At 39.6% G+C, this 27,553-nt stretch overlaps 1 protein-coding gene across 4 annotated transcripts in view; it reads left to right on the top strand.

The window, feature by feature from the left end:
• The window catches only part of NUP153 (nucleoporin 153), a 95,611-nt gene that overhangs the window by 51,605 nt on the left and 16,453 nt on the right, over nucleotides 1-27,553 (top strand). For 3 of the 4 annotated variants that reach the window (XM_032141718.2, XM_032141716.2, XM_058432027.1), the window contains 6 exons: nucleotides 9,155-9,292; nucleotides 10,541-10,639; nucleotides 12,289-12,376; nucleotides 18,376-18,501; nucleotides 20,649-21,266; nucleotides 25,567-25,761. In XM_032141718.2, coding sequence (XP_031997609.1) covers nucleotides 9,155-9,292; nucleotides 10,541-10,639; nucleotides 12,289-12,376; nucleotides 18,376-18,501; nucleotides 20,649-21,266; nucleotides 25,567-25,761 — 1,264 coding nt within the window. The remainder of the gene's footprint in view (nucleotides 1-9,154; nucleotides 9,293-10,540; nucleotides 10,640-12,288; nucleotides 12,377-18,375; nucleotides 18,502-20,648; nucleotides 21,267-25,566; nucleotides 25,762-27,553) is intronic. The other variant, XM_032141717.2, reaches the window with a different exon arrangement.

Below are 27,553 nucleotides of genomic sequence, written 5' to 3'. Positions count from 1 at the left end.
GATTATAGGCTTGAGCCATCATGCCCAGCCTCCTTTGCAAAACTTCTTGAACCACCACTGCACTGTAAGTTCATTAGCAGCTCTGGGCCAAATGCATTGTTGATGTTGGCGAGTTGTCTTTGCTGCTTTACAACCCATTTTGAACTCGAATAAGAAAATCACTCGAACTTGCCTTTTGTCTAACATCATTTCCACAGTCTAAAATAATATAAAATAAACAGCAAGTAGTAAGTCATCAGTTAAAAAAACATAAAGTGAGAAATTTGCATTAAAATGATGTATAATGTAACCACATTTAAGAATGTATTCCAATTATCAAGTGGCAAATTGTTATAATGCAAAACTGCAATTACGTTTGCACCAACCTAATATCTGATTCATATAGCATGAGCTTATTTTTTTGACAAGTTTTTACATTTCCTGGTAAAATCTGTAGCATGTTTTGTGAAGTTTATCTCTCTCTGTATGAGGAAAATACAGCTTGGCTTTGTTTGCCAGATGATGCATTGTATAGATATTGCTCATTTCCCTTACTGCCTGATGAGCACAGAAGCCAATACCATGGCACCAGGTTTTGTTTTGTTTTTTTTGAGACAGGGTCTCACTCTATTTGTTGCCAAGGCCGGAGTGCATGATCTTGGCTCACGGCAACCTCCACCTCCTGAGTTCAAGTGATTCTCACGTCCCAGCCTCCCAAGTAGCTGGGATTATAGGCATGCACCACCAAGGCTGGCTTTTCTTTAATTTTTAATTTTTTTTAGTAGAGACGGGGTTTTGCCATGTTGTCCAGGTTGGTCTCGAACTCCTGGCCTTAAGTGATCCCCACCCGCCTTGCTTCCCAAAGTGCTGGGATTACAGGTGTGAATCACTGTGCCCAGCCAGAATACAATTTTTAGTATACCGGACAAATAAGAGCAAAATATTATTAATATTAGTAAACTGTTCAATACAGCAAAGTCACACCAAACATGTATCTGCAAAACAGCCAAAACTAAGCTATAGATAATCAACCTGAGCTTCAGCCTAAAATCTCAGAACTTTTATCTTTAAAAACTGAGGCCGAAGATGAAGCCATGCTCCAAAGAATTAAAGAACTCAGTGGCTAACAGGTATTCTTGAACTTACAAGATGGCAGATAAGAAACAGCTTGCTAAAGCCTTCTCCACTTGTAAGATAACAAAATTGACTGAAATTGGCTGGAACTAATATGACCAACTAGAGTCTGTGCAGACTGAGCTTGCTGACATCACAGCCCAAATTTCCACATTTCGTTCTAACTGCCCCAGAATTTGCACATGTGGCCCCTAAAGAGGCATGAAGAGACAACTGTGCACTCCCAAGGACTTTTCAGACCTCCTCTTTCCTTCCCCGGAATCTACCCCCTAAACCTTTCCTAATAAACATACTACCTTAAGGCCAATTTGCAGGAAGACAGATTTGAGCTGGACTCCTGTCTTCCTTGTTGGTTGTCTAAGTAAAGCTTTCCTTTCTTCAAAAACCTGGTGCCAGCTAAGTTGGGAGGATCGCTTGAGCCCAGGAGTTTGAGATTAGCCTGAGCAACATGGCAAAACCCCATGTGTACAAAAAAAAATAACAAAAATTAACCAGGCATGGTGGTTAGCGCCTGTGGTCCCAGCTACCAGGGAGGCTGAAGTGGGAGGATCACCCCAGCTGGGGAGACTCTGTCTTTAAAAAAAAAAAAAAAAACTCCTCTTCACTCATGTCTGTATCACCTCCTCCCCTCTTTGGGCCCCTTCTCTTCATTCTGGCCAACTGCCAATTTTGCGTCACAGGATTCTTCACCCAGTCCTTCCCATCACTGGCTCTGTTCCACCCTGAAGTTACAATGTCCACATTTCTGAGGAAAGAGGTACTAATATGATGTTGGCCCCAAACTTTCTGCCCACCTTGTGGTTTGTTTATTTATTTATTTGACAGGGTCTTGCTCTGTCTCCCGGGGTGGAGTGCAGTGGCGCAATCTCGGCTCACTGCAACCTCCACCTCCTGAGTTCAAGCAATTCTCCTGCCTCAGCCTCCTGAGTAGCTGGGATTACAAGCATATGCCACCATGCCCAGCTAAATTTTGTATTGTTAGTATAGATGGGGTTTCACCATGTTGGCCAGGCTGGTCTCAAACTCCTGACCTCAAGAGATCCACCCACCTTGGCCTCCCAAAGGGCTGGGATTGCGGGGGTGAATCACTGCACCCAGCCCCACCTTGTGTTTTATATCTATCTAGAATAGGTTTGGATACACAATTCTATAGTTATTTTGAATGCAGTGCTGCTTGTTTGTATCAGATGTCAGATATGTTCAGACCACGAATTGTTTCTTTGTTCAGTTATAATTAGTGGGAATTTTTGGTAAAAAATTAAAAGATTGGCTGGTCACGGTGGTTCACACCTGTAATCCCAGCACTTTGGGAAGGCTGAGGCCGGCAGATCACCTGAGGTCAGGAGTTCGAGACCAGCCTGGCCAACATGGTGAAACCCCGTTTCTACTAAAAATACAAAAATTAGCCAGGTGTGATGGCGGGCACATGTAATCCCAGCTACTTGGGAAGCTGAGGCAGAAGAATCTCTTGAACCTGGGAGGGGGAGGTTGCAGTGAGCTGAGATTGCACCACTGTACTCCTGCCTGGGTGACAGATTGAGACTTTGTCTAAAAAAAAAGGTAATAATAAGATTAAAGTTATTTTTGTGGGGGCGGCATTTTCATGGGCCTTTGGAAGAGTCAAATGGAAGAGATTTAGTTTTAATGAAATATAAACACATTATGCTAACTGATTTCAGATAGTGTTGCTATTTAGCAGGAATGGATGTATTCTGATCCATTAAATTCAGGTTAATAGAACTCTGTGTGTAAAATTACCCATTTGGAATGATCTTTTACCTTTCGCCTTATCCTAGATTCTAAAATGTGCAAGGATTGTAGTCATTAAATATATTGGCCTTTTGCTTTTACTGTCCTACCAATCCATGAGTTTTTTTATGTGTGTTACTAAAAAGCTCATTGATACAAAACATGTAGCAGTATATAAGAAGACTTGAGTTTGGAGAGACTTAATTGCTTGCTCTTGTCTTATACAATACTGCCACTTATTAGCTGGATGACCTTGGTCAAATTAACCTCTTGTGTACCTCCTCAGTTTTTTTATCTGTAAAATGGAAATAAGAATAAATATTGTCTTCATGTCTGTAAGATTTCTGCCACTTAATAGCTGTATGGTATTATGCCATATATCTCCCTGCCTCAGTTTCTTCATATGTAACAATAGTATCTCTCTCATGTGAGATAACCCGTGTAAGGATATTACAAAGGTATTAGATAGTGAATTGTGAAGTGTGTATTCTACTTGAGATGTCTGTAAGCATCAAGTTAGCAGAATTCTTGGCTTTTTTTTTTCCTCTTAGATTAGTGGGACCCACTTATCTACTAAGTCAAAATTTGGGGGAGTAGAAATCAAATGATAGAATTGGTTCAAGGTCAGCCGGGCGCAGTGGTTCATGCCTGTAATCCCAGCACTTTCGGAGGCTAAGGTGGGCGGATCATGAGGTCAGGAATTCGAGACCAGCCTGGCCAACATGGTGAAACCCTGTCTGTACTAAAAATACAAAAATTAGCCAGGCGTAGTGGCAGGCGCCTGTAGTCCCAGATGCTTGGGAGGCTGAGGCAGGAGAATCGGTTGAAACCAGAAGGTGGAGGTTGCAGTGAGCCAAGATCGCACCACTGCACTCTGGCCCGGGCAACAAGATCGAAACTCCGTCTCAAAAAAAAAAAAAAAAAAAAAAGAATTGGTTCAAGGTCAGTAATATAAGGAACCAGTGTGGACAAGTGCGTGCCTTAAGGAGTTGGCATGAGAGAGTAGATTATCTAGTTGATGTTTTTAGGGTTCTACGCTGGAGGTTGGACAGAGAAGAGAAGCTTCCCTACAAAAATTGCCAGATGCATCTTTTGTTTGCTCCTCTTCCTTCAGTTGATTATGACAAATTTCAAACATGAAATGTTGAAAGAACTGTGCAGTGGACACACACAGTAGCAGTTAGATTCCAACATTTTGTGTTACATTTGCTTTATCAAAAAAAGAAAATTTTACCTGTCCATCTTTTTTTTTTTTTTTTTTGGTGCATTTTAAAGATAGTTGAAAACATTAGTACATTTTGCCCCAAATATGTCAGCATACATAGAATGAAGTAGAGATAAATATTTGTTGTTCTTTTTATAGCATAGCAAAATTGACATATAGTGAAATGTTAAATTCTTAGGTGTGCCATTTAATAAATTTGACAAATGCTTACATCTGTGTAATGCAAGCCCCTATCAAGAGATTGAATATTTCTATCATCCTAGAAATTTGATTTGTCCTTCTCAGTCAGTTGTCACCTCCTACCCCGGAGGCAATCACTGTTCTCATTTTTTCTACCATGTATTGGTTTCACTTGTTCTGCAACTTCATATAGTTACTCACTACGTATCCTTTTGTCCCTAGCTATTGTGAGTAAAGCTACTAGGAACATTCTTGTTCAGGTCTTTTTGTAAATAAATTTATTTCTCTGGGGTAAATACCTGGAAGAAGAGGTGTTAAGTTGTATGTTTAACTTTCTAAGGAGCCGTCATACTGTTTTCCAAAGTGTGCCATTATATATCCCTCTCAGCAGTGTATGAACATTTTATTTAGTTTGTATCCTTACCAATAGTTGATAGTCATCTTTTAAATTTTAGTCATTCTGGTTTGTGTGTGGTGGTATCTCATTGTAATTTTAATTTGCATTTCCTTGATGACTAATAATATGGTGTTGTTTTTTATGTGCTTATTGGCCATTTGTGTATCTTTTTTTGTGAGGTGTCTGTTGAGTTTTTTTTCTTTGAGATGGAGTCTCGCTCTGTCACCCAGGCTGGAGTGCAGGGGCACGATCTTGGCTCACTGCAGCCTCTGCCTCCCAAGTTCAAGCAACTCTCCCGTCTCAGCCTCCCAAGTAGCTGGGATTACAGGCGGACACTGCCATGCCCGGCTAATTTTTTATATTTCATTAGAGACAAGGTTTCACCATGTTGCCCAGGCTGGTCTCAAACTCCTGAGCTCAGGCAGTCCACCCGCCTCGGCCTACCAAAGTGCTAGGATTACAGGCATGAGCCACTGCGCCTGGCCATTCTGTTCAGTTATTTTGCCCTTGTAAGAATTGGATTGTCGTCGTCTTCTTCTTCTTCTTCTTCTTCGTCTTCATCTTCGTCTTCTTCGTCGTCGTCGTCTTCTTCGTCGTCGTCGTCTTCTTCGTCGTCGTCTTCTTCGTCGTCGTCTTCGTTGTCGTCTGCTTCGTCTTCTTCGTCTTCATCTTCGTCTTCTTCGTCGTCTTCGTCTTCTTCCTCCTCCTCCTCCTCCTCCTCCTTTCTTCTTCTTCTTTCTTCTTCTTTTTTTTTTTTTACATTGAGACAATGTTGCTCTTGTTGCCCAGGCTGGAGTGCAATGGCGTGGTCTCAGCTCACCGCAACCTCTGCCTTGTGGGTTCAAGTGATTCTCCTACTTCAGTCTCCCTAGTAGCTGGGATTACAGGTGTGCACCACCACGCCCAGCTAATTTTTTTTTTGTATTTTTAGTAGAGATAGGTTTCACCATGTTGGTCAGGCTGGTCTTGAACTCCTGACCTTAGGTGATCCACCTGTCTTGGCCTCCCAAAGTGCTGGGATTACAGGCCGTGAGCCACCGCGCCCAGCCAGTTGTCTTCTTACTGAGTTTTAGGGGGTCTTTATAAATTCTGGACCTAGGTACTTTGTCAGATATATTTCTTAACAAATATTTTTTTCCCAGTCTGGCTTGCCTATTCATTTTCTTAATGATATCTTTTGATTGGCAGATGTTCTAAATTTTATGAAGCCTGGATTTTTCTTTCTAATATTTTTATTCTTCTTTGTGTCCTAAGAAAATTTTGCCTATCCCCAGGCTACAAAGGTAGTTTCCTGTGCTTGCTTCTAGAAGCGTTGTAATTTTGCTTTTATAGTTTTTCTAATTTCTTTTGATTTTTGTATTTGACCCATGGATTATTTAGAAATGCATTGAATTTCCAAATATTTAGGGGGAGGGTATTGATTTCTAATTTAATTTCATTGTGATTAGAAAAAGATTGAGATTATGACTTCAGTGTTTTGAAATGTATTGAGACTTGTTTTATAGTTCAGTGTATGGTCTGCTTGATAATTCTTAAAGAAAATATATTCTGTAGTTGTTGGGTATAGTGATCTATAGAAGTAAGCTGATAGTATTAGATCTTTGTTCTTATTCATTTTTCATGGGGAGGGAGGGTATGGTTAGCCTGTTAAATTATTGAGAGATGGGGGTTAAAATTGCCAGCTTTTATTTGGTGAATTTGTCTTATCCCCTTAGTTATTTATTTATTTATTTATTTATTTTTGAGATGAGATGTCACTCTGTCACCCAGGCTGGAGTGCAGTGGCGTGGCCACCTGAGCCTCCCAAGTAGCTGGGACCACAGGCATGTGCCACCATACCTTGCCAATTTTTAAAATTATTTGTAGAGACAAGGTCTCACTGTATTGCCCAGGCTGATCTCGAACTCCTGCGCTCAAGTGATCATCCCATCTTGGCCTCTCAAAGTACTGAGATTACAGGCATGCGCTACCATGCCTAACCTCAATTTTTGTTTCATGTATTTTGAAGCCCTCATGAGAGCATACACTTTACATTTATTTTATGGCTCCATAGTGATTTGTCCTTTTAATATTATTAAGTGTCCTTTTTAAAGAAACTTTTGGAAATATTTTTTGTCTTGAAATCTACTTTGGTGTTAATACAGCCACTCTTCTTACTGGAATAAGCCTTCTTATGCTTAGTCATTTCAGGGCATATCTTTTTCCATTCATATACTTTGAGCCTGTCCATATTTATATTTAAAGTAGGTCTCAGGTAAACAGCATATAACTGAGTTTTACCTTTCTGTCCATTTTCTGTCTTTTAATTGGAACACCAAATCCATTTATAGTTAATATAATTTTTGATATGGTTGGAATGAGGGCTATCATTGATCCACTGTTTTGTTGCTTTTGAAAGCTGCCATTTGGGGGTTAAGGGAATATTTATTATTTAATTATTTAATATTTATTATTAGAATTCTGTTTTTATTGGTTTTGTTTTTGTTTTTGAGATGGGTTCTTGCTGTCACCCAGGATGGAGTGCAGTGGCACAGTCATGGCCCACTACAGCCTCGAACTCCTGGACTCAGGCCATTCTCCCACCTCAGCCTCCCAGGTATTGGGACTATAGGCATGCCACTGCACCTGGCTAGTTTTTTGTTTGTTTAATTTTTATAGAGATGGGGTCTCGCTGTGTTGCCCAGACTGGTCTCGAACTCTAGGCCTCAAGCTGTCCTGCCTCGGCCTCCCGAAGTGCTAGGGTTACAAGTCATTTTAATTTATTTGTTAGATTTTTAACTCTCCCTCTTTTGCATTATTTAGTGGTTCCTCTTGGGATTTCTGTGTCTTCCATAACGTTTTTCAATTACTTTATGTTACTTTCATACCACATCCTATAAAAATAACAAGATTGCAGCTGTGTAGTTAGATTTACTACCTGTCTTCCCTGGCATTTATGCTGTACTTACTTGTATTACATCTGGAGAGGCTGCAAATTCAATGTGTACTTTTTGCTTTATGTAGTTAAATATATTTTAAAGAAATTAAGAGAAAAAAGTTTTTATTTGCTCACATATTCCTCATGTCTTTCTGAAATCTGAATTTCCGTTTGGTAACATTTCCTTTCAGCCTGAAGAACTTGTAGAGCAGGTTTTATAGAAGTAGATTCTTAGTTTTATCTGGAAGTGTCTTTATTTTGCTTTGGGCTTTTGGATCAGTTTTATTGAGGTGTGATTTATTTACAATAAACTGCATCCATTTGAAGTATTCAAATTATTTAAGCTGGCAATGGACTTCTCTGAACTCATTCTGTCTCCCCTGTGGTAGGCAGCAGCTGAAACTTTTTAGTTTTATTTGGCAGCTTGGAGTCTGCCTTACAGCTGTGTAGTTTACAGGTCCACCAGAGATTTGGGTGGCTTATATATATAGACTTTGAGGTTCCCTTGCTGTGGCTTTTCATTTCTGCATCTCACCTCCTTTTCTGGCTGATTGTTCAGTTAACAGGTTTGCTGTTTTCTCTCAGAACTTCAGGTATTCAGTGGCACCAACTCATGAAAAGAACAGGAAACTCACTCAGTGCCCTTCCCATCTTCCAAGTGTCCTCCCATCCAGTTTCTTCTTGCTTTTGGTTGCTCTCGTGCCTTCAGATGATTGTTTCTTTATAATTTTTTCCAGAGTTTATAATTATCATATATCTAAACACTTATCAGGTAGAAGCTACTCTGCCTTTAGCAGAAGTGGAACTCGTTTTGTTTGTTCTTCTTCTGAGGATCATTGGAGACTTAGGGTGCTCTTTGTTCAGTTGGGTTAAAAATCAAAGTGGCTCTCCAGACTCCTCAGTACTGACAGTTACTAAATGCTTGTTTCACATGCCAAGACCATATAGTGCTCCCCCTCACCCCCTTATCTGCAAGGGATATGTTCCAAGAATCTCAGGGCATACCTGAAACTGCAGATAGTACTGAACCCTGTATATACTGTGTTTTTTCTTATACATGCATATCTATGATAAAGTTTTATTTATAAGTAGGCACAGTCAGAGATTAACAACAACAATAAAATAGAACAATTATAACACTATAATGTAGTAAATGAATGTAGTCTCTTTTTCTCTCAAAATATCTTATTGTATATACTATCTTTGGATCATGGTTGACCATGGGTCAGGGAAACTGGAAATTGAAACCATGGATAAGGTAGGCTACTGTATATAACTTTATGTTTCATATTATTACAACAACTGTAGTATATTGTAAGAATTACTATTTTTTTTCCCTCAGTTTTACCAATTAGGAAATTGGTACAGAAGGCAGTTAGGTTCCCAAAGTCAAATGGCTGGTTGGTGGCACAGCTGGGATTAAAAATCTTGTTTAGTTTTTCTGATTGAAGAACCCACAATGTTAACACTACATGGTACCATCTTCTTCCTGTATACTTTCATGCTGAAAATAAGTAGAGATAAAAGAATGATGTGAAAGATGAAATATATCATACAACATGTTGTGTTTTAGGAAATGGAAGTTCCAGTATTACCGAAAATCTCTCTACCGATCACCAGTTCTTCACTGCCTACCTTTAATTTTAGTTCCCCTGAGATCACAGCTTCCTCTCCATCACCCATCAATTCGTCTCAATCATTAACAAACAAGGTACAAAACCATTATATAAATACAGGTGACATTTGTTCTTTCTTAATTCTTTATTTAAAAAAGCATACTATAAACAGTGTTTAATTTTCATTATGGAAATTAATAACATAGTAAAGAGAAATGGAAATGCTGTTTTGCTTTTTAAAAAAATGTACAAATATCTTGGATACATTATAATGGAGTGTTTCTCAACTCTTATGCAATACCATAGAGAAGGAGATTTTTATAAATTTGTTTCCAAATAATGTTTCCAGTAAGATACTTTTTGGGTAGGAGTGCACTCAATGTTTCATGTTTTTACTTCTCAGCTAGGCTTAACATCTTTTAATGTGCTCCTGAATTTTTTTTTTGAGATGGTGTCTTGCTGTATTGCCGAGGCTAGAGAGCAGTGGTGCAGTCACAGCTCATTGCAGCTTCCATCTCCTGGGCTCAAGTGATCCTCCCGTCTCAGCCTCCTGAGTAGCTGGGACTACAGGTGTACACCACCACACCCAGCTAATTAAAAAAAATTTTTTTTAAATATTAATTTTTTCAGCTTGAGTCTCGCCCTGTCACCCAGGCTAGAGTGCAGTAGCACGATCTTGGCTCACTGCAACCTCCACCTCCCGGGTTCAAGCGATTATCCTGCCTCAGCCTCCTGAGTAGCTGGGATTACAGGTGCGCACCACCATGCCCGGCTAATTTTTGTATTTTTAGTAGAGACAGGGTTTCACTATGTTGGTTAGGCTATCTCGAACTCCTGACCTCAGGTGATCCGCCTTCCTTGGCCACCCAAAGTGCTAGGATTACAAGCGTGAGCCACCACTCCTGGCCAAAAAATATTTTTATAGGTGAGGTCTTGCTGTGTTACCCAGGCTGGTCTTGAAATCTTGGGTTCAAGCAGTTTCCTCTGTCATGGCTTCCCAAAGTGCTGGGATCACAGGTGTGAGGCACTGTGCCTGGTCTGCTCCTGAAATTTTAATGCTTGCTTTCTTGCTTTCACTTCTTCTGAACATATTCTTATAGATGTTACTTTACTTTCTTTTACAAATATCCACCTCTAAGATTGTGTGAACTCCTTAGAGGAAGCCAGATTTTATAACACTTACAGTTCCATGTTTTTCAGAACTTAAAGTGAGATTTTTAAATTTAAAAGGAAAAAAATACTTAGTGTCTTTGGAATAATCAGTTTGCTTAATGTCTTTTATTGTCACTTTATTTTTCTAAAAAGCTCTTTTTGTATCATTTCTTAATAATTTGGAAAACCAGGTACAAATGACCTCTCCAAGCAGCACTGGCAGTCCCATGTTTAAATTTTCATCTCCAATCGTAAAATCTACTGAGGCAGATGTACTACCTCCATCATCTGTAAGTAACAAGCAAGGAATAGTATATTTACTGATTTCAAAGCCATGTTATATTTTTATCAAATCTAAGATGCCATTGGTGGTGAGAAACACTGTGATTTTTCTTCCAACTTAAAAAATACTCTGTGTAAAAAACTTTTGAACAATCATGTATTCTTCACTACATAATGTACGTATATATGCATATTCATTTTCTTCTGTACCATTTGAAAGTTAAAATGCAAACATCTGGATTTCCTTAATTCTTCTCCACGTGTCCCTTAAGAAAAAGGGCATTCCTTTGCATCCCCACAATACAGCTATCATACCCAAGAAATTTGACATGATATAATAACGACATGGTCCATATTCAGATTTCCCCATTATCCCCAGACTGTCCTTTAATTGCTGTTTTATTTCTGTTGGTCCTAGAGCCAATTAAAGACTAGGACCTAATCAACTACATGATATTGCATTTAGTTAAAATGTGTCTTGATTTACCTTTAATCTAGAAAAGTTCTGGGCATTTTTTTCTTTCATGATTGAAAAGTGAATGTTTGGGGTAAGAATAACACGTAGTTTAATATTCAAATTGCCCCAGACTTGGCATGTTTATATTATTTTAATATGTAATTTTCTAGTTTTGACTGTGTCCTTGTCTTCTGACACAAGTAGATGTTACAGATCAAATGTAATTTCCTTGCCACATGCTGAAATCCATCAGTTGTCCCAGAAGTGTCATACTTTTTATTAGAAAATGGCATTTGAGTCCGGGCACGGTGGCTCATGCCTTGCCCATGCCTGTAATCCCAGCACTTTGGGAGGCTGAGGCAGGTGGATCACTTGAGGTCAAGAGTTCGAGACCAACCTGACCAACATAGTGGAACCTCGTCTCTACTAAAAAAAGAAAATACAGAATTAGCCGGGCATGGTGGTACACGCCTATAATCCCAACTACTCAGGAGGCTGAGACAGGAGAATTGTTTGAACCTGGGAGGTAGAGGTTGCAGTGAGCCGAGATTGTGCCATTGCATTCCAGCCCGGGCAACAAGAGGGAAACTCCACCTCAAAACAAAAAAAAAAGAAAGAAAATGGCATTCAGAAATTGGAACTGGGCATTAGGAACACACCATCATTATTTTATATACTGTTTTGAAAGAAAAAGTGCCTGAGAAATTTAAAATGCTGCCTGTTAAACTGTGACATTGCCATTCAATATAAGAATCTCACTTTTAGAGATAGTGAAATATTATAAACTATATCTTAAAATAGGTGAAAGTATGTTTTTGACTTGGGATAAAAATAACCTCTATATTTGGGCTGGGCGCAGTGGCTCACGCCTGTAATCCCAGCACTTTGGGAGGCCGAGGCGGGTGGATCACAAGGTCAGTAGATCAAGACCATCCTGGCTAACACGGTGAAACCCCATCTCTACTAAAAATGCAAAAAATTAGCCGAGTGTGGTGGCGAGCTCCTGTAGTCCCAGCTGCTCAGGAGGCCGAGGCAGGAGAATGGTGTGAACCTGGGAGGCGGAGGTTGCAGTGAGCCAGGATTGCGCCACTGCACTCCAGCCTGGGCGACAGAGTAAGACTCCATCTCGGGGGGAAAAAAAAAGCTCTATATTTGATACTTATTGAAAACTAAGTATAAGGATATTCTTTCTCTTTACAGATTGGATTTACATTTAGTGTGCCTGTTGCAAAAACAGCAGAACTTTCTGGTTCTAGTAGTACTTTAGAACCAATTATAAGTGGTTCAGGTAAGTAAAAATTTCTCACATTTTAACATAAAAACAATTGCATACAGTAGATTAGTATTGCAGGTTCTTTCACCTTTGGTAATTCTTATAAATGCCTTCATTTGGATGAAATTAGCTCTGAAAAGCAAGCAGGCACTATTATTTAACCTTTTGACAGTGCTTTTTATTAATTATCTTTAGAGATACTTAGCTCCTTAAATGGAAGTGTCAGTTTGGTTTTGAGAGAGATAGGCATGGTAGCAAATTTATCCACTATCTTTGTTTAGTCAAAACAAGGTGACAAGTTAGTTATAAAGCAAGTCTCATTTTAAGAAATTTATAGGTTGTCTACATTATAGTTGTAGTAGATTTTATTTCTAGTTTTTACTGTTCAGTTCACAAGCATTTTTATGTACAAAGGTTATGCAGGCCCATGTAGATTGTGATACATAATTTCTGAACCGAAGAAATCAGCATCATTGAAGGAAGGAGGCCATGGGTCATGCCTGTAAACCCAGCAGTTTGGGAGGCTGTAGTGGGAGAATTGCTTGAGGTCAGAAGCTCAAGACGATCCTGGCCAGCACAGCGAGACTCATCCCTACTGAAGAAAAAAGGAAAAGAAAAAGAAATAACCAGGTGGTGGTGTCAGCCTGTAGTCCCAGCTACCTGGGAAGCTGAAGTGAGAGAATTGCTTGAGCCCAGGAAGTCAAAGCTGCAGTGAGCTATGATTGCTCTGCCACACTACAGCTGGCTGACAGAGCAAGACCCTATCTCAAAAAAAAAAAAGAAGAAAGAAATGAATAATCAGAGAATTAAAACATAAAATTCTTTTTTTTTTTTTTTTTTTGAGAGACAGTCTCGCTCTGTTGCCCAGGCTGGAGTGCAATGGCACGGTCTTGGCTCACTGCAACCTCTGCCTCCCGAGTTCGAACGATTTCTCCTGCCAGTAGCTTGGATTACAGGTGCCTGCCACCCTGCCGGCTACTTTTTTTTTTTTCTTTTAATTGTGAGACGGAGCCTCTTTGTGTCCCCCAGGTTGGAGTACGGTGGCATAATTTTGGCTCACTGCAACCTCCGCCTCCCAGGTTCATGCCATTCTCCTCCTCAACCTCCTGAGTAGCTGGGACCACAGGTGCCCGCCACCACGCCTGGCTAATTTTTTTGTATTTTTAATAGAGACGAGGTTTCACCATGTTAGCCAGGATGGTCTCGATCTCCTGACCTCATGATCCGCCTGCCTTGGCCTCCCAAAGTGCTGGGATTACAGGCATGAGCCACCGTGCCCTGCCCCCTGGCTAATTTTTTGTATTTTTAGTAGAGACAGTGTTTCACCATGTTTTGGCCAGGCTGGTCACGAACTCCTGACCTCAGGTGTTCTGCCCACCTCGGCCTCCCAAAGTATTGGGATTATAGACGTGAGCCACTGTTCCTGGCTGAATTTTTTTTTTTTTTATAATGGTAGTTTTCTTTTAAGTGTTTGGGAAAATCAGAAACACCTGAGCTGAGTTACTCAGGTCAAGAATTTTGAGCAAGGGCATTTTACCCAAGAATATAAACACAAAGCTCAAGGGCACAGGAACAAGAGAAAAAGCATGACACACTTTAGAATTGCAAACAGTTTGTCATGAGGTTGGAGAGGTAGCTTTAAATCCTAAAAGTTCTGGAATGCTATGCTAATGAATTGGATTTTACTCTGACTGCATTAGGGAGATGTTGAATGATTTTTATCTGGGGGTGAGATGGATGTGAGTATAGTGATAACAGTGTGGTGAGTGCTAGTGTGGGTTGGAGTGGCATGTTAGAGGCAGAAACATGAGTTGGGAGATAGTACCCTATCCAGAAGCGTTTCTTAACAATCTTCTGAGTTTGGGAATTTTTAAAAACTAGATCCTCGAAAGATAGATTAAAAAATAAAAAGAGTCAGGACATAGAAGCTAAAGAAATATCTTTGGCTTTGAATGATCTTGAAGATAAGAGCCCAGATTATGGAAGTGGCCCAAACTAAGAATTTGACTGGTATGTTTGCAACCTTATCTTTTTTTTTATTGGCTAACACAGCCTTACGTTATAGAAATTAACAAGCAATTTCCATTGTATTTCCTGTCACAAAAGTTTTTTTTCTTTAATGTTAACTATTAATTCAAGAGGATTAAACCTCTTCAAATTACCAATTTCATGACTTATTACGAGGAAAGGCATTAAAATATTTCCCACTATTTGCTAATGCTTTACTAATGATAACTGAGTAATTAACAGTTTGTTACAACAACTTTGTTTCATTATATCTCAGGAAGTTACCCAGATTTTTAAGGAGTCGGTTATGAGTGGCCTATTTAGAGTTGTGTGTTCTCACTTTGACACCGTTGGTTCTCACCACTTCTATCATTTAAAAAAGCTAATTGAAAATGTGGAAGTCATGATTAATTTGTGACAGGAGCTAAGTTTTCCGTTGTCTCCTTTTCCCCATCTTTCTAATCATACTTTAGGGAATCCTAACATTTTACCATAAATTACTAAAAGCAATTTAACTTTCATTATAAAGGAAGCTAGAACGTGATTAAATTATAAGTTTTCTTTGTTTTGGCATAGTTGTAAGGGTGATGGTTATTTTTGGTGGGATGGTTGGGGGGTGTGTTGCACATTCTGTCACCCAGGCTGGAGTGCAATTGTGCAATCTCAGCTCACTGCAACCTCCATCTCCTGGGTTCAAGCAATTCTTGTGCCTCAGCCTCCCGAGTAGCTGTGATTACAGGCACCTGTCACCATGCCTGGCTGATTTTTATATTTTTAGTAGAGATGGGGTTTCGTCATGTTGCCAGGCTGGTCTTGAACTCCTGACCTCGGGTGATCTGGCCACCTAGGCGTCTCAAAAGTGCTGAGATTACAGGTGTGAGCCACTGCGTCCAGCCTGCATTTTTGTTATTGTGATGAAGTTGACATGATACAGCCATTTTAAAGGGAATAATTGAGTGGCCTTTAGTACCTTGACAGTGTTGTGCAGCCACCACTTTTTATCTAGTTCCAAAACATTTATCACCCTCACCAGGAAACCCCTGGTCATTAAAAAGTTGCTCCCCATTCTGCCTTCCCCCTAGCTGTCAACTTGTGTTCTGTCTCTATGGATTGATTTATTCTGAATATGTCATGTAAGTAGAATCATACAATGTGGCTTTGTACAGTTGAGTTCTTTCACTTAGCACAGTGGTTTCAAGGTTCTTATGTCTCAATACTTCATTCCTTTTATGGCTGATAATATTCCATTGTATTGATGTGCCACGGTTTATTTTTGTTCATCCATTAATGGACATTTGGGCTGTTTCCACCATTTGGCTATTGTGAATAGTGCTGCTGTGAACATATGTCTACATGTATTTGTTTGAGTACTGGTTTCAATGCTTTTTCATATGTGCCTAGGAATGGAATTGATGGGTCAGATGGTAGTTTTCTATTAAACTTTTTGAAGAATCACTAAACTGTTTTCCACAGTAGTTTAACCATGTCACATTACCACTAGCAGTATACAACTTCACCAACACTTAGTATTTTCTGTTTTTTGACTATAGCAATCTTAGTGGATGTAAAGTAATACTTTGTTGTAGTTTTGATTTGCATTTCCCTAATGCAAATGATGTTGCATTTTTTCAGGTGCTTATTGTCCATTTAAATATCTTAGGAAGGAATGCCTTTCACGTCCTTTACCCATTAAATAGTTTGTCTTTTTATTACTGAGTTATAAGAGTTCTTAGTCTGGACACTAGACCCTTACCAGATACATGATTTGCAGATATTTTTTCCCATTTATAGATTGTCTTTTCACTTTCTTGATAATTTCCTTGAATGGACAGAGGTTTTTAATTTTGATGAAGTCCATTTTTTTCTTCTGTTGCTGTGCTTTTCGTGTCATATCTAAGAATACATTGCCAAATCCATGGTCTTGAAGCTATACTCCCTAGGTTTTCTTCCAAGAATTTTATGGTGTTTATGTCATATTTAGGATATTGATCCATTTTGAATTTTTGTTTATGGCGTGAGGTAGGGAAAGGTTTTTCTCGAAAGTACTTTACCTACTACTTTTTAAATTGGCAAACACTTAAAAAGAAAAACTTGGTTATTAGTATATTTCATTATGGAAAACTTGATTCTCAGAAGTAGAATTGTAGACTGAATCCCCATATACTATTTAGCCAGCTTCAACTTTTACCATTTTGACCCATCTTGTTTCTTTTTCTTTTTCTTTTTTTTTTTCTGAGACGGAGTCTCACTCTGTCGCCCAGGCTGGAGTGCAGTTGTGCAAGCTCATTTCACTGCAAGCTCCACCTCCCGGGTTCACTCCATTCTCCTGCCTCAGCCTCCTGAGCAGCTGGGACTACAGGCGCCCGCCACCATACCTAGCTAATTTGTTTTGTATTTTTAGTGAAGATGAGGTTTCACCATGTTAGCCAGGATGGTCTCGATCTCCCGACCTCGTGATCCGCCTGCCTCAGCCTCTCAAAATGCTGGGATTACAGGCGTGAGCCACCGCTGCCTGGCCTTTTTGTTTGGTTTTTTGTTTTTGAGATGGAGTCTCGCTGTGTCACCAGGCTGGACTACAGTGGCACGATCTTGGCTCACTGCAACCTCCGCCTCCCAGGTTCAAGCAATTCTCCTGCCTCAGCCTCCTGAGTAGCTGAGACTACAGATGTGCAAACCCAGCTACTTTTTGTATTTTTAGTAGAGATGGGGTTTCACCATGTTGGCCAAGATGGTCTCGATCTCTTGACCTCGTGATCTGCCCGCCTTGGCCTCCCAAAGTCCTTGGGATTACAGGCATGAGCCACCGTGCCTGGCCGCATCTTGTTTCTTATTGTTTCTTTTGTTCCATCCCTCCTCTCCCCATCCCACACAGAAACTTACATGTCAGGTCAGTCTTTAACAATCGCAGACATCTTAGTTTCATCTGTAAATAGAAATCTCCCTTTAAAAATGTAACGATAAAACCATTATCACACTGAAAATGTAGATCTCTAAATATAAGGATGCAAGTTTAGAAAGCATAAAAAGTAAAAGCAGTAAGTCACTCATCTTACTGCTAGCAGCTACCATTACTCTTTAGATGTAAACATTCTAGACTTTTCAACCTGCTTTTACCCATAACTACACTTTTAAGAATGATTTTTGTGGGCCAGGCATGATGACTCATGCCAGTAATGCCAGTGCTTTGGGAGGCTGATGTGGGAGGATCACTTGAGGCCAGGAGTTTAAGACCAGTCTGGCCAGCCATAGCGAGACCCCGTGTCTACAAAAAAGTAAAAAAAAAATTAGCTAGATGTGGTGGCATGCACCTGTGTTCCTGGCTACTTGAGAGGCTAAGGTGGGAGGATTGCTTGAGCCCAGGAGTTTGAGGCTGCATTAAACCATGATTGCACCAGTGTACTCCAGCCTTGCTGACAACAGGACACTCTCTGTTTTGAAAAAGAACGATTTTTGTGGCTGCATAAGTATTTCATCATGGCACTATTATGTAATTTATGTAACCATATACCCTTATTTAATATTTTACCGTATAGGTTTTCAATATTATAACTGAAGGATATTTTCAATTATATTAATAGTGTGAATTTCTAAAAATGAAATAATTGCTCAGTTGAAAGTTACTTTTTTTGATTAGTTTTGTAAATTGTTGTGTAATCAAATAGATATTTCATGCATTGAATGGGCTTGCCCTAGTTGCCATATCCTCTCCAGTTTTTTAGTTTGATTGTTTTGATTATCAGTCAGTTAATTGGACGATAGTTATAGTTTATATATATTTTTTTGCCTTTTTATTGGTGGGGGGAGTTATACAGTGTGGGAGTAGTGTTTTTATCTCCTTGTAACGGCAAAGTATCCCTGTAAAGTCATTTGTTTATTGAATTACAGTGACTTTTTTCATGAACTTTTAGAAATTAATCCAAAAGATGGTTTTGAAAGATTTTTTAAAATGCATTTGAGAGTCCAGTGTTTTATTTGGCATAATGTTATTAAATTAAAAAAAATTACAGCTCATGATGTCACTGCAGTGAACAGTACAAATTGTAAGAAGATACCACCTGAAGATTGTGAGGGTCCTTTTAGACCTGCAGAAATCCTGAAAGAAGGAAGTGTTCTAGATATTCTGAAAAGCCCTGGTAAGATAATTAAAAGATAAGACTTTTGATTACAAACTGATGATCTCAATTTAATGTCATTTTGTATTATACTTTAGGCTTTTAAAAATTTCTGACTAGTTTGGTAGGAGATTTACTTTTGAATAGAGATGTAGTTCGGTGTAATTCTTTTGCTGGAAATATCTTACAAGCCAAAGGACTCTATACTAAAATGAAATTTCTAAGAGGCAAGTGTAGGAGGAGAAAATGGATTTTCCATTAATAGAGGCAGGCCAGTGAGGAATAAGAGTAAGTAAACCTAATGATACCCATAGACATGTCTTTCTCTTATGAGAGCACTGAACTGCCTTCTTGAATTATTCCCCAGTTTGGTAAATATGGAACAAGGCCAAGTGGAAAGCATCTGCTGAATTGTAACATATACGTAGGGAGCAGTACTCACTTGAATTGAAGCAAGATTTGAAAGCTAGTAGGTAATAATTAGAAAGGGAATAAATAGTTCTCAGATAAGAATAATTTTTTGTTTGAAAACAGAGGATGTTCATAATTCCATTTATGATACATAGTATAAGAATGTAAAACTCTCCAGGCACGGTGGCTCATCCCTGTAATCCCAGCACTTTGGGAGGCCAAGACGGGTGGATCACTTGAGGCCAGGAGTTTGAGACCAGCCTGGCCAACATGGTGAAACCCCATCTCTATTAAAAAGAGAAAAAATTAGCTGGGCGTGCTGGTGTGCCCCTGTAGTCCCAGCTACTCAGGAGGCTGAGGCAGGAGAATTGCTTGAACCTGGGAGGTGGAGGCTTCAGTGAACCGAGATCGAACCACTGCACTCCAGCCTGGGCGACAGAGCAAGACTGTCTTTAAAAAAAAAAAAAAAAATGTAAAACTGTCTGTGAGATAATCTAATAGCTCAGAAAGAATTTAAACATACCCACCAGATGTGTCCATGTGTAATAGGATAGGTTTTCTTAAAAAATAAGTTTGACTTTTACAACAGGATTTAGAAGGATTCAATTTTTCTGGTCCAGCTCTCTCATTTTATAGATAAGTATACTGCCTACAGGAGTCCAGTAGCTTAGACAGTTCCTTGCAGTTATGGCAGAACTCCAGAATGCTTGTACTGGAATTACCCAAGTCGTAGGCAGGCCTCGAATGTGTATAGTCTGTCTTATCGATCTGGGGTTACACTTTGCATTCATGATGCCAACCTCCCCCTGCTCCCTTTTTACTTAAGTAGGAAATGTTTGGGGAGAATCTTCATTTGACTGAAATTAGGAAAATCTGAAAAAGTGGAAGAAAAAGAAATCTGTAATGCCTTGAGATGGTTATTGTTAACATCTTGCCAATCTTAGTGATTTAAATTAATCATAAGCAAAATAACACATTGTTGACTACTGGGAATAACTCAAGTATGTGGTATTTTGTCCTTAGGCTAAAAATAGCTCTAGGCTGGATTCTTTTGTGGAACTAGAAAACCTCTAATAACCTTCTACATTTTCTCTCCTTTTAATTTCTTTTTCTTTGGCGGGTAAAGGCTGGAGAAACAGATCACAGATGGTGTTGGTGTGTGTAAGACAAAAGTTAACTGGTCCTAAGTAAACAATTACAAAGTCATTCTCATGAGTAAAATACAGCTTGAGTGAATGAACTCAATGACAGCAGTTTTGGTAACAGAAAGACTTGCTGAGCTGGTTTTACTGAAGGTAGAGAATACCACAGCAGTAGGTTATGACTGGACAAAATTCAAAGATGATATTGAAGCCATTGGGCATAGCCAATGGAACACTTAAAAGAAGAAACAGATGAAGGAGGAAGAGGACTGTGAGTATTCTGTGTTTGTAGAAAGACAGAATATAGCAAAATGTGGATGGCAATAATACATATCAGTAAATTAGTACCATTGAAAGCATCAAACTAGAAATTCCTTGAAGGAGAAGGTGATATCCTGTAAACAAAACATCTTTTGTAGAATTTTAAATGGTCTAAGTGTAACTTATTAGGTAATTGATAAATATGATTACTTAAGTGAAAAACAATTCTTAAGTAGTTCATCTTGCGTTGTAGTAAGTGTGCAGTGAGGTAAATGTCTTCTCAGTAATAATAATCAAATTAATGCTTTGATTTATAAAGCTTCTCTAACGTTGCACTCTCTCCTTTCGTTGTAGGTTTTGCATCACCGAAGATAGATTCTGTTGCTGCTCAGCCCACCACAACAAGCCCAGTAGTTTATACAAGACCAGCAATAAGTAGCTTTTCTTCTAGTGGAATTGGGTTTGGGGAGAGTTTAAAAGCTGGGTCATCATGGCAGTGTGATACATGTCTACTCCAGAACAAAGTTACAGACAACAAATGCATAGCCTGTCAAGCAGCAAAATTGTCACCCAGAGATACTGCTAAACAGACTGGAATTGAAACACCAAATAAAAGTGGCAAAACAACTCTTTCTGCATCAGGGACAGGCTTTGGAGACAAATTTAAACCAGCGATAGGCACTTGGGATTGTGATACCTGTTTAGTGCAAAATAAACCTGAAGCAATAAAATGTGTAGCCTGTGAAACACCGAAACCTGGAACTGGTGTGAAGCGAGCCCTTACATTGACAGTGGTTTCGGAAAGTGCTGAGACTATGACTGCTTCATCTTCCAGCTGCACTGTGACCACTGGTACTTTAGGATTTGGAGATAAATTCAAAAGGCCCGCTGGATCTTGGGAGTGTTCAATATGCTGTGTTTCTAATAATGCAGAAGACAATAAGTGTGTGTCCTGTATGTCTGAGAAACCAGGTATGTTTTTGGCTTTATGGAGTAATTTTGCTTATTTTGTCGAACAGTTTAATTTATTCTAAGAATCCCTGTTTTAGATGTTTCAGGATGAGCATTTCTCCTACATATTAATTTTTCTAAACTATCTTGAGGTAAAAGTCTTGTTTGCAGTTAGATCTTTATATTCAATTAGGATAGGTTATGTGTTAACTAGTCTGGTATATATGCCGACCTCCTCTTTCTGTACAGTTTTATCAGAAATTTCTTGTTCAAAGTTGACTAATACAGATTCTGAAAGATCTTAGAATGGGGTAGTATTTCTCAAACCTTTGTACAGAGTAAAATATTACTTCTCCAAGTAGAAATCAGGATAGCTAGTGGTCATTTACAGGGAAAGTTTGTTTAGGGGATAGACTATAGTCGTTAATGAAAAGGCTGTAGCTGTTGCAATGATTGTAAATTACCAAATCACTAATTCTAATCTAGGCAGCCAGAAACATGGAGTTACTTTTGAGTTTCTTCTGTTTCTCTGTTCAAAGTTGGAAGAATTAGTGAAGATTCGTATTGAATCTTTAACTCATCCAGAGTGGCTCTGATGGTTTTGTAATACTATATAATTATATGGTACAGCTATATGATAACATGGATATCCTGGGAATGATGCTGTTTTCAATGCATTATTCATGAATATGCAGTTTTGTGTCTGTAATGTACAGCTCTGAGTTACTAACCTAGACCTCTTGCCTGAGCCTTCATGCCATATTTCTAATTCCTACTGGATATTTCCCTATGAGTAAGATTTTAGAATCTTCATTTCTTTCTTTTTTCTGAGACAGAGTCTGACTGTGTCACCCAGGCTGGAGTGCAGTGGCATGATCTTGGCTCACTGCGACCTCCATCTCCCAGATGCATGCAATTCTTGTGCCTCAGCCTCTCAACTAGCTGGAATTACAGGTGCATGCCACCACGCCCAACTAATTTTTTGTATTTTTAGTAGAGACAGGGTTTCGCCATGTTGTACAGGCTAGTCTTGGACTCCTGACATCAAGTGATCCGTCCGCCTTGGCCTTCCAAAGTGCTGGGATTACAGGCATGAGCCACCGTGCCCGGCCTAGAATCTTCGTTATGAAATATCTTTGTCTTCCCATCTGGTACCCCTGCCTCACCTACAGAAAGAAAGCCCTTGATGTATGGAGGAAAGCAAAATTAATTTTAAGTTGAAGGGGAGTAACAAAACTTTGAGTCAGGAAGTAATTTGTTACACATGAACAAAGGAAGCTCACATATGTATTAAAGAACTTGGACTTCATCCTTTCAATGATGAACTATCATTTTCAGCAGAGGAGTGATACAGTCAAGTTTGTATTTTTGATGGGTCACTCTGGCTTTTTAGATAGCGGATTTGAAAACAAAAAAATTTGGAGACTGGAAGATAGATTAGGAAGTGGTATCAATCATATAGGCAATAGGCCAGACGCTGTGGCTCACGCCTGTAATTCCAGCCCTGGGAGAGGCCAAGGCAGGTGGATTGCCTGAACCCAGCTCAAGACCAGCCCAAGCAGCATGGTGAAGCACTGTCTCTACAAAAAACACAAAAATTAGCCTGGCTTGGTGGCACCCGCCTGTAGTCCCAGCTACTTAGGAGGCCAAAGTGGGAGGATTGCTTGAGCTCGGGAGGTGGAGGTTGCAGTTAGCTGAGATCATGCCACTGCGCTCCAGCCTGGGTGACAGAGTGAGACCCTGTCTCAAATAATGATAAGCCGGGTGGGATGGCTTACATCTGTAATCCCAGCACTTTGGGAGGCCGAGGCAGGCGGATCATGAGGTCAGGAGATTGAGACCATCCTGGCTAACACAGTGAAACCCTGTCTCTACTAACAATACAAAAAATTAGCCGAGCGTGGTTTCGGGTGCCTGTAGTCCCAGCTACTCGGGAGGCTGAGGCAGGAGAATGGCGTGAACCTGGGAGGTGGAGCTTGCAGTGAGCCGAGATCGTGCCACTGCACTCCAGCCTGGGCGACAGAGCGAGACTCCATCTCAAAAAAAAAAAAAAAAAAAAAAAAAAAGATAAGCCAAGCTGTGCAACCTGTGGGCTGCATGTGGCTTAGGATGGCTATGAATGAGGCTCAACACAGATTTGTGAATTTTCTTAAAACATCATGAGATTCTTTTGCGATTTATTTATTATTATTATTTTTTAAAGCTCATCAGCTGTTGCTAGTGTTAGTATATTTTACATGTGGTCCAAGACAATTCTTTTTGTCCAGTGTGGCCTAGGGAAGCCAAAAGATTGGACCACCCCCACATCCCCCGCTGATATAGGCAATAGATAATGTACTGATCGAACTGAATAAGGAATGGAGGATGTACAATTAAAGACATTGATTTCAAGCTACTGAAGTCAACATTCAGATATATGTAATGTGGCTAGGCATGGTGGCTCATGTCTGTAATCCCAGCACTTTGGGAGGCTGAGGCAGGCAGATCACCTGAGGTCAGGAGTTTGAGACCAGTCTGGCCAACATGGCAAAACCCCATCTCTACTAAAAATACAAAAATTAGCCGGCGTGGTCATGGATGCCCGTAATCCCAGCTACTTGGGAGGCTGAGGCAGGAGAATAGCTTGAACCTGGGAGGTGGAGGTTGCTGTGAGCTGAGATTGTGCCACTCTACTCCAGCCTGGGCAACAAAGTGATACTCTGTCTCAAAAAAAAAAAAAAAAAAAGATGTATGTAAGGCCTTTGGATACACCCTTTGGGTGGAGATACGGATTTGGGGTCATTAGTACATAGTTTTGGTATTTGAAGTCATGAGAGTAGAGTTGAGTGAATAGAAAAGATGGCCTGAAATGAAAGTCCACTAACTTACAGGGAGTGGCAGGAATAAAGCTTTTGAACAGTTAATCTTTTAAAAACGTGCAACCAGAGAGGAAAAACAAAAACTACATGGCACTGGTTGCTTCAGAGGAAGATGGATTTCAAAGGAACAAGATCAGAGGTCTCAATAAAAAGGCTGTTATTCAAGCAAGAGATGGGTTAGTGATGGGGGTAATGGGGGGGTGTTCATGAACCAGAATAGCAGTAGAAGGGTCAGAAATTGATTGAAATAGATTTGAGAAAAATGTAGAGGAGGAGGAGTATCCAGCCAAGCTAACCAAGTAGACAGTGGAGTCACCAACTAAGAGACTACAGTGACAAGCTCAGAAGTGTAGATTGCAGGTGTAGATTAGGAAACTGTTTTGTTGGGATTTAAAAACCACTGTGGTAAATGAGAGCTTAGAGGACAGTGGGCCAAGATGGAACCCCAGGGAGCAATTTGGTTGGCAAGATGGAAGAGATCATACCTATAAAATGTAGAGATCATTTAGGTAACTATGGAAGAGGTGGCAACAGTTGTAGGCCATCTAGAGAAGTAGGAATACCAGAATGAATGGCTTCACTGTCAGCACTATATTTTGGGCCTTACCAAGCCATTCTTCCTGTGCCACCTCTCCCACAAACATGCTAGTTTTGCTTAAGATTTGTCACCTGTGTATCCTTTTCCTGCCTCTTAGTCATTTCTTCCTTCTTTGCACACTTGTTTTAGGTTGTCACTTGGTGATGGTGCTACTGTGCTTTTATTTTCCCCCTTTAAGACCATGAGCATCTTACAAGTTAAGCAACATTTTATTCATCTTTAATGTCCCCAGAACCCAAGTATATTATGATGCTTAATAAATGTCTGTAAATGGCTAGCATGTAACAGAAATGTCAGGAATGTAGTAGGTGTCAAGTTAGATTGTGAAGTGGATGTGAAGTAGATGCACTTCTATGCAAAAACTCATTCAGAGGCAGAGATCTATGCTTTCAGATCTTGAAATTCGTGTGGTCTGTGGCTATGTATTTTATATGTTAGGATATTGCCTACAATTTACATCTTATGTCTTAGAATGCTTGCTGTTTTGAAGAAATTTGAAAAAGATTCTTAAGAAAAATTTAGTCTTTGAGCCCCTAATTTGTGAGCATGATTTTTTTTCTTAAACCACAGCAGTTCAAACATGTGGTTAAGGGAGAGCTCACCAGTGAGCAAGGTGATTACGAGCTGCTCATTTATAAGGTTAAAAGAAATCTGAGAGGTCTATTCTTTTTTTAAACAATGTAAATATGAACAATTGTTTGTATTTCTGGCACATTCTGTGTTTTAATAGGAAATATTATTAGAAATTGAACACTTAAACTTAGTAGTGTCATTAAGATACTGACATATTGTAAATTAAAATTTTCATGAATTTCCCCCCCACTCCCTTTTTTTTTTGTTTTGTTTTGTTTTGTTTTGTTTTTAGGAAGTTCAGTACCTACTTCAAGTAGCAGCACTGTACCTGTCTCTCTGCCTTCTGGAGGCTCTCTAGGATTGGAAAAGTTCAAGAAACCTGAGGGAAGCTGGGACTGTGAAGTGTGCCTAGTGCAGAATAAGGCAGACTCTACCAAATGTTTGGCATGTGAAAGTGCAAAGCCAGGCACAAAATCTGGGTTTAAAGGTAAGGCCAAAAAAATAAAAATAAAGGTGATGGTAAAGCGCCTTTTTGTAAGGCCATTTAAAAATGAAGTATTTGAGAACAGCTTCAGTGTTCACTCATTCTCTCTTGAAAATTAATATAAAATGAGATTATCCTGAGATGTTTTAGTTATATCTGTCTCTGAATGTTGTAAGGTCATATTAGTTGCTTGTCAACAGTGAGGTATCTTTTCTCCAGCTGGGAAAAAAAATTTCTTGTGTCATTGAGCCTCAGAGAGTTTTTTATTTTTTGTTTTTAACTGCTAACCCCTTAGGTGAACTTTTTTTTTTTGAGGCATTTTTTTTTTGCCAGGTGAGTACAGGGCCATCTCTGTCATGCAATCTCTGCCTCCCCTCAGCCTCCCAAGTAGCTGGGATTAAAGGTGTGAGCCACCACGCCCAGACGAACTTACTGACTTTTATTTGACTGGGAATACACCTCTAAATTATAAGTGATATAGGCTGTGGCTTTGGTTTCCCAAAGTAGGTCCCAGAAAAAGAACTTTTAATATTTTACTGTGTAAGTACAACGGAAGACTCCCTCAAAGTAATTAATCCTAAACTATCTGGAGGCCAGATTTTTCCTTTTTTTTTGAGACGGTGTCTCGCTCTGTCGCCCAGGCTGGAGTGCAGTGGCACGATCTCGGCTCACTGCAGGCTCTGCCCCCCGGGTTCACGCCATTCTGCTTCAGCCTCCTGAGTAGCTGGGACTATAGGAGCCCGCCGCCACGCCAGCTAATTTTTTGTATTTTTAGTAGAGACGGGGGTTTCACCATGTTAGCCAGTATGGTCTCAATCTCCTGACTTCGTGATCCACCTGCCTGGGCCTCCCAAAGTGCTGGGATTACAGGCATGAGCCACCGCGCCTGGCCTGGGGGCCGGATTTTTCACGTCTTCTGTAAAAGAGTAAGCCTGCAAGGAGAAAATGTGTGAGGATTAATGTCTTGAAACAACTCAGAAACAGACAGATATTTCATCTTCTCACTTATAAGTTGTAGCTAAATAAGGTGTACTCGGTGAACAGAGTGTGGACCCCTAGAATGGTGAGAGGGTGGGATGGGGGTAGATGATGAAAAATTAATTAATGGGCACAATGTACATTATTTGGGTGATGAATATACCAAAAGCCCAAACTTACTGCCGGGCAACATATCCATGTGACAAAATTGCACTGGTAATCCTTAAATTTATACAAATTAAACAAAAATAATACCCAGCTTTATCTACTTTGTAATTAGCTTTCAAACCAAAAGTCAGGAATAAACCTTTTATATTGTGAGCCATCACCTGCACAGCGTATATATCTATATGACTGAAATCAGTTTTGCAAAATAATACTTGCCTCTGGTAGGTGTAAGGTTCCCTGGTGTTTTCAGTTTTATTTTATTTTAAAAGAGAAGTGCTGGTTGCAGCCTGCTAAATTAATTGATGATTAATGATATACAACTAGCAGTTTAAAAAACACTGCATTTAAGTGTTTTAGAAGTTTGTGCTTTCTGGTTCATTTTATCTCCTTCTGTAGCTGTTAATTCATGCTCCCCTTTTTATACTATTCTCTACCTGTAGTGTGGTAATCACCATACTTTAGTACTTCTTAATGATCCTTGTTTTGAGGCAGTAGGTCAAGTACTTCATTTCCAATTTCCTCAGCTGCAGAAAAGCATTATGAAACCAAGACTTTGATCTTGTCAGTATAATGCTTGCTCTCTTCTCTGCTCTCCTCTCTCTTCTCTTCTCTTTCTTCTCTTGTCTCCTCTCCTCTCTCCCCTCCCTTC

This window comes from Hylobates moloch, unplaced genomic scaffold (assembly GCF_009828535.3).
Source record: "Hylobates moloch isolate HMO894 unplaced genomic scaffold, HMol_V3 SCAFFOLD_20, whole genome shotgun sequence".
Lineage (NCBI taxonomy): Eukaryota > Metazoa > Chordata > Mammalia > Primates > Hylobatidae > Hylobates > Hylobates moloch.
The sequence above is the reverse complement of the archived record's forward strand: the minus strand, read 5'-3'. Positions and strand labels throughout refer to the sequence as shown.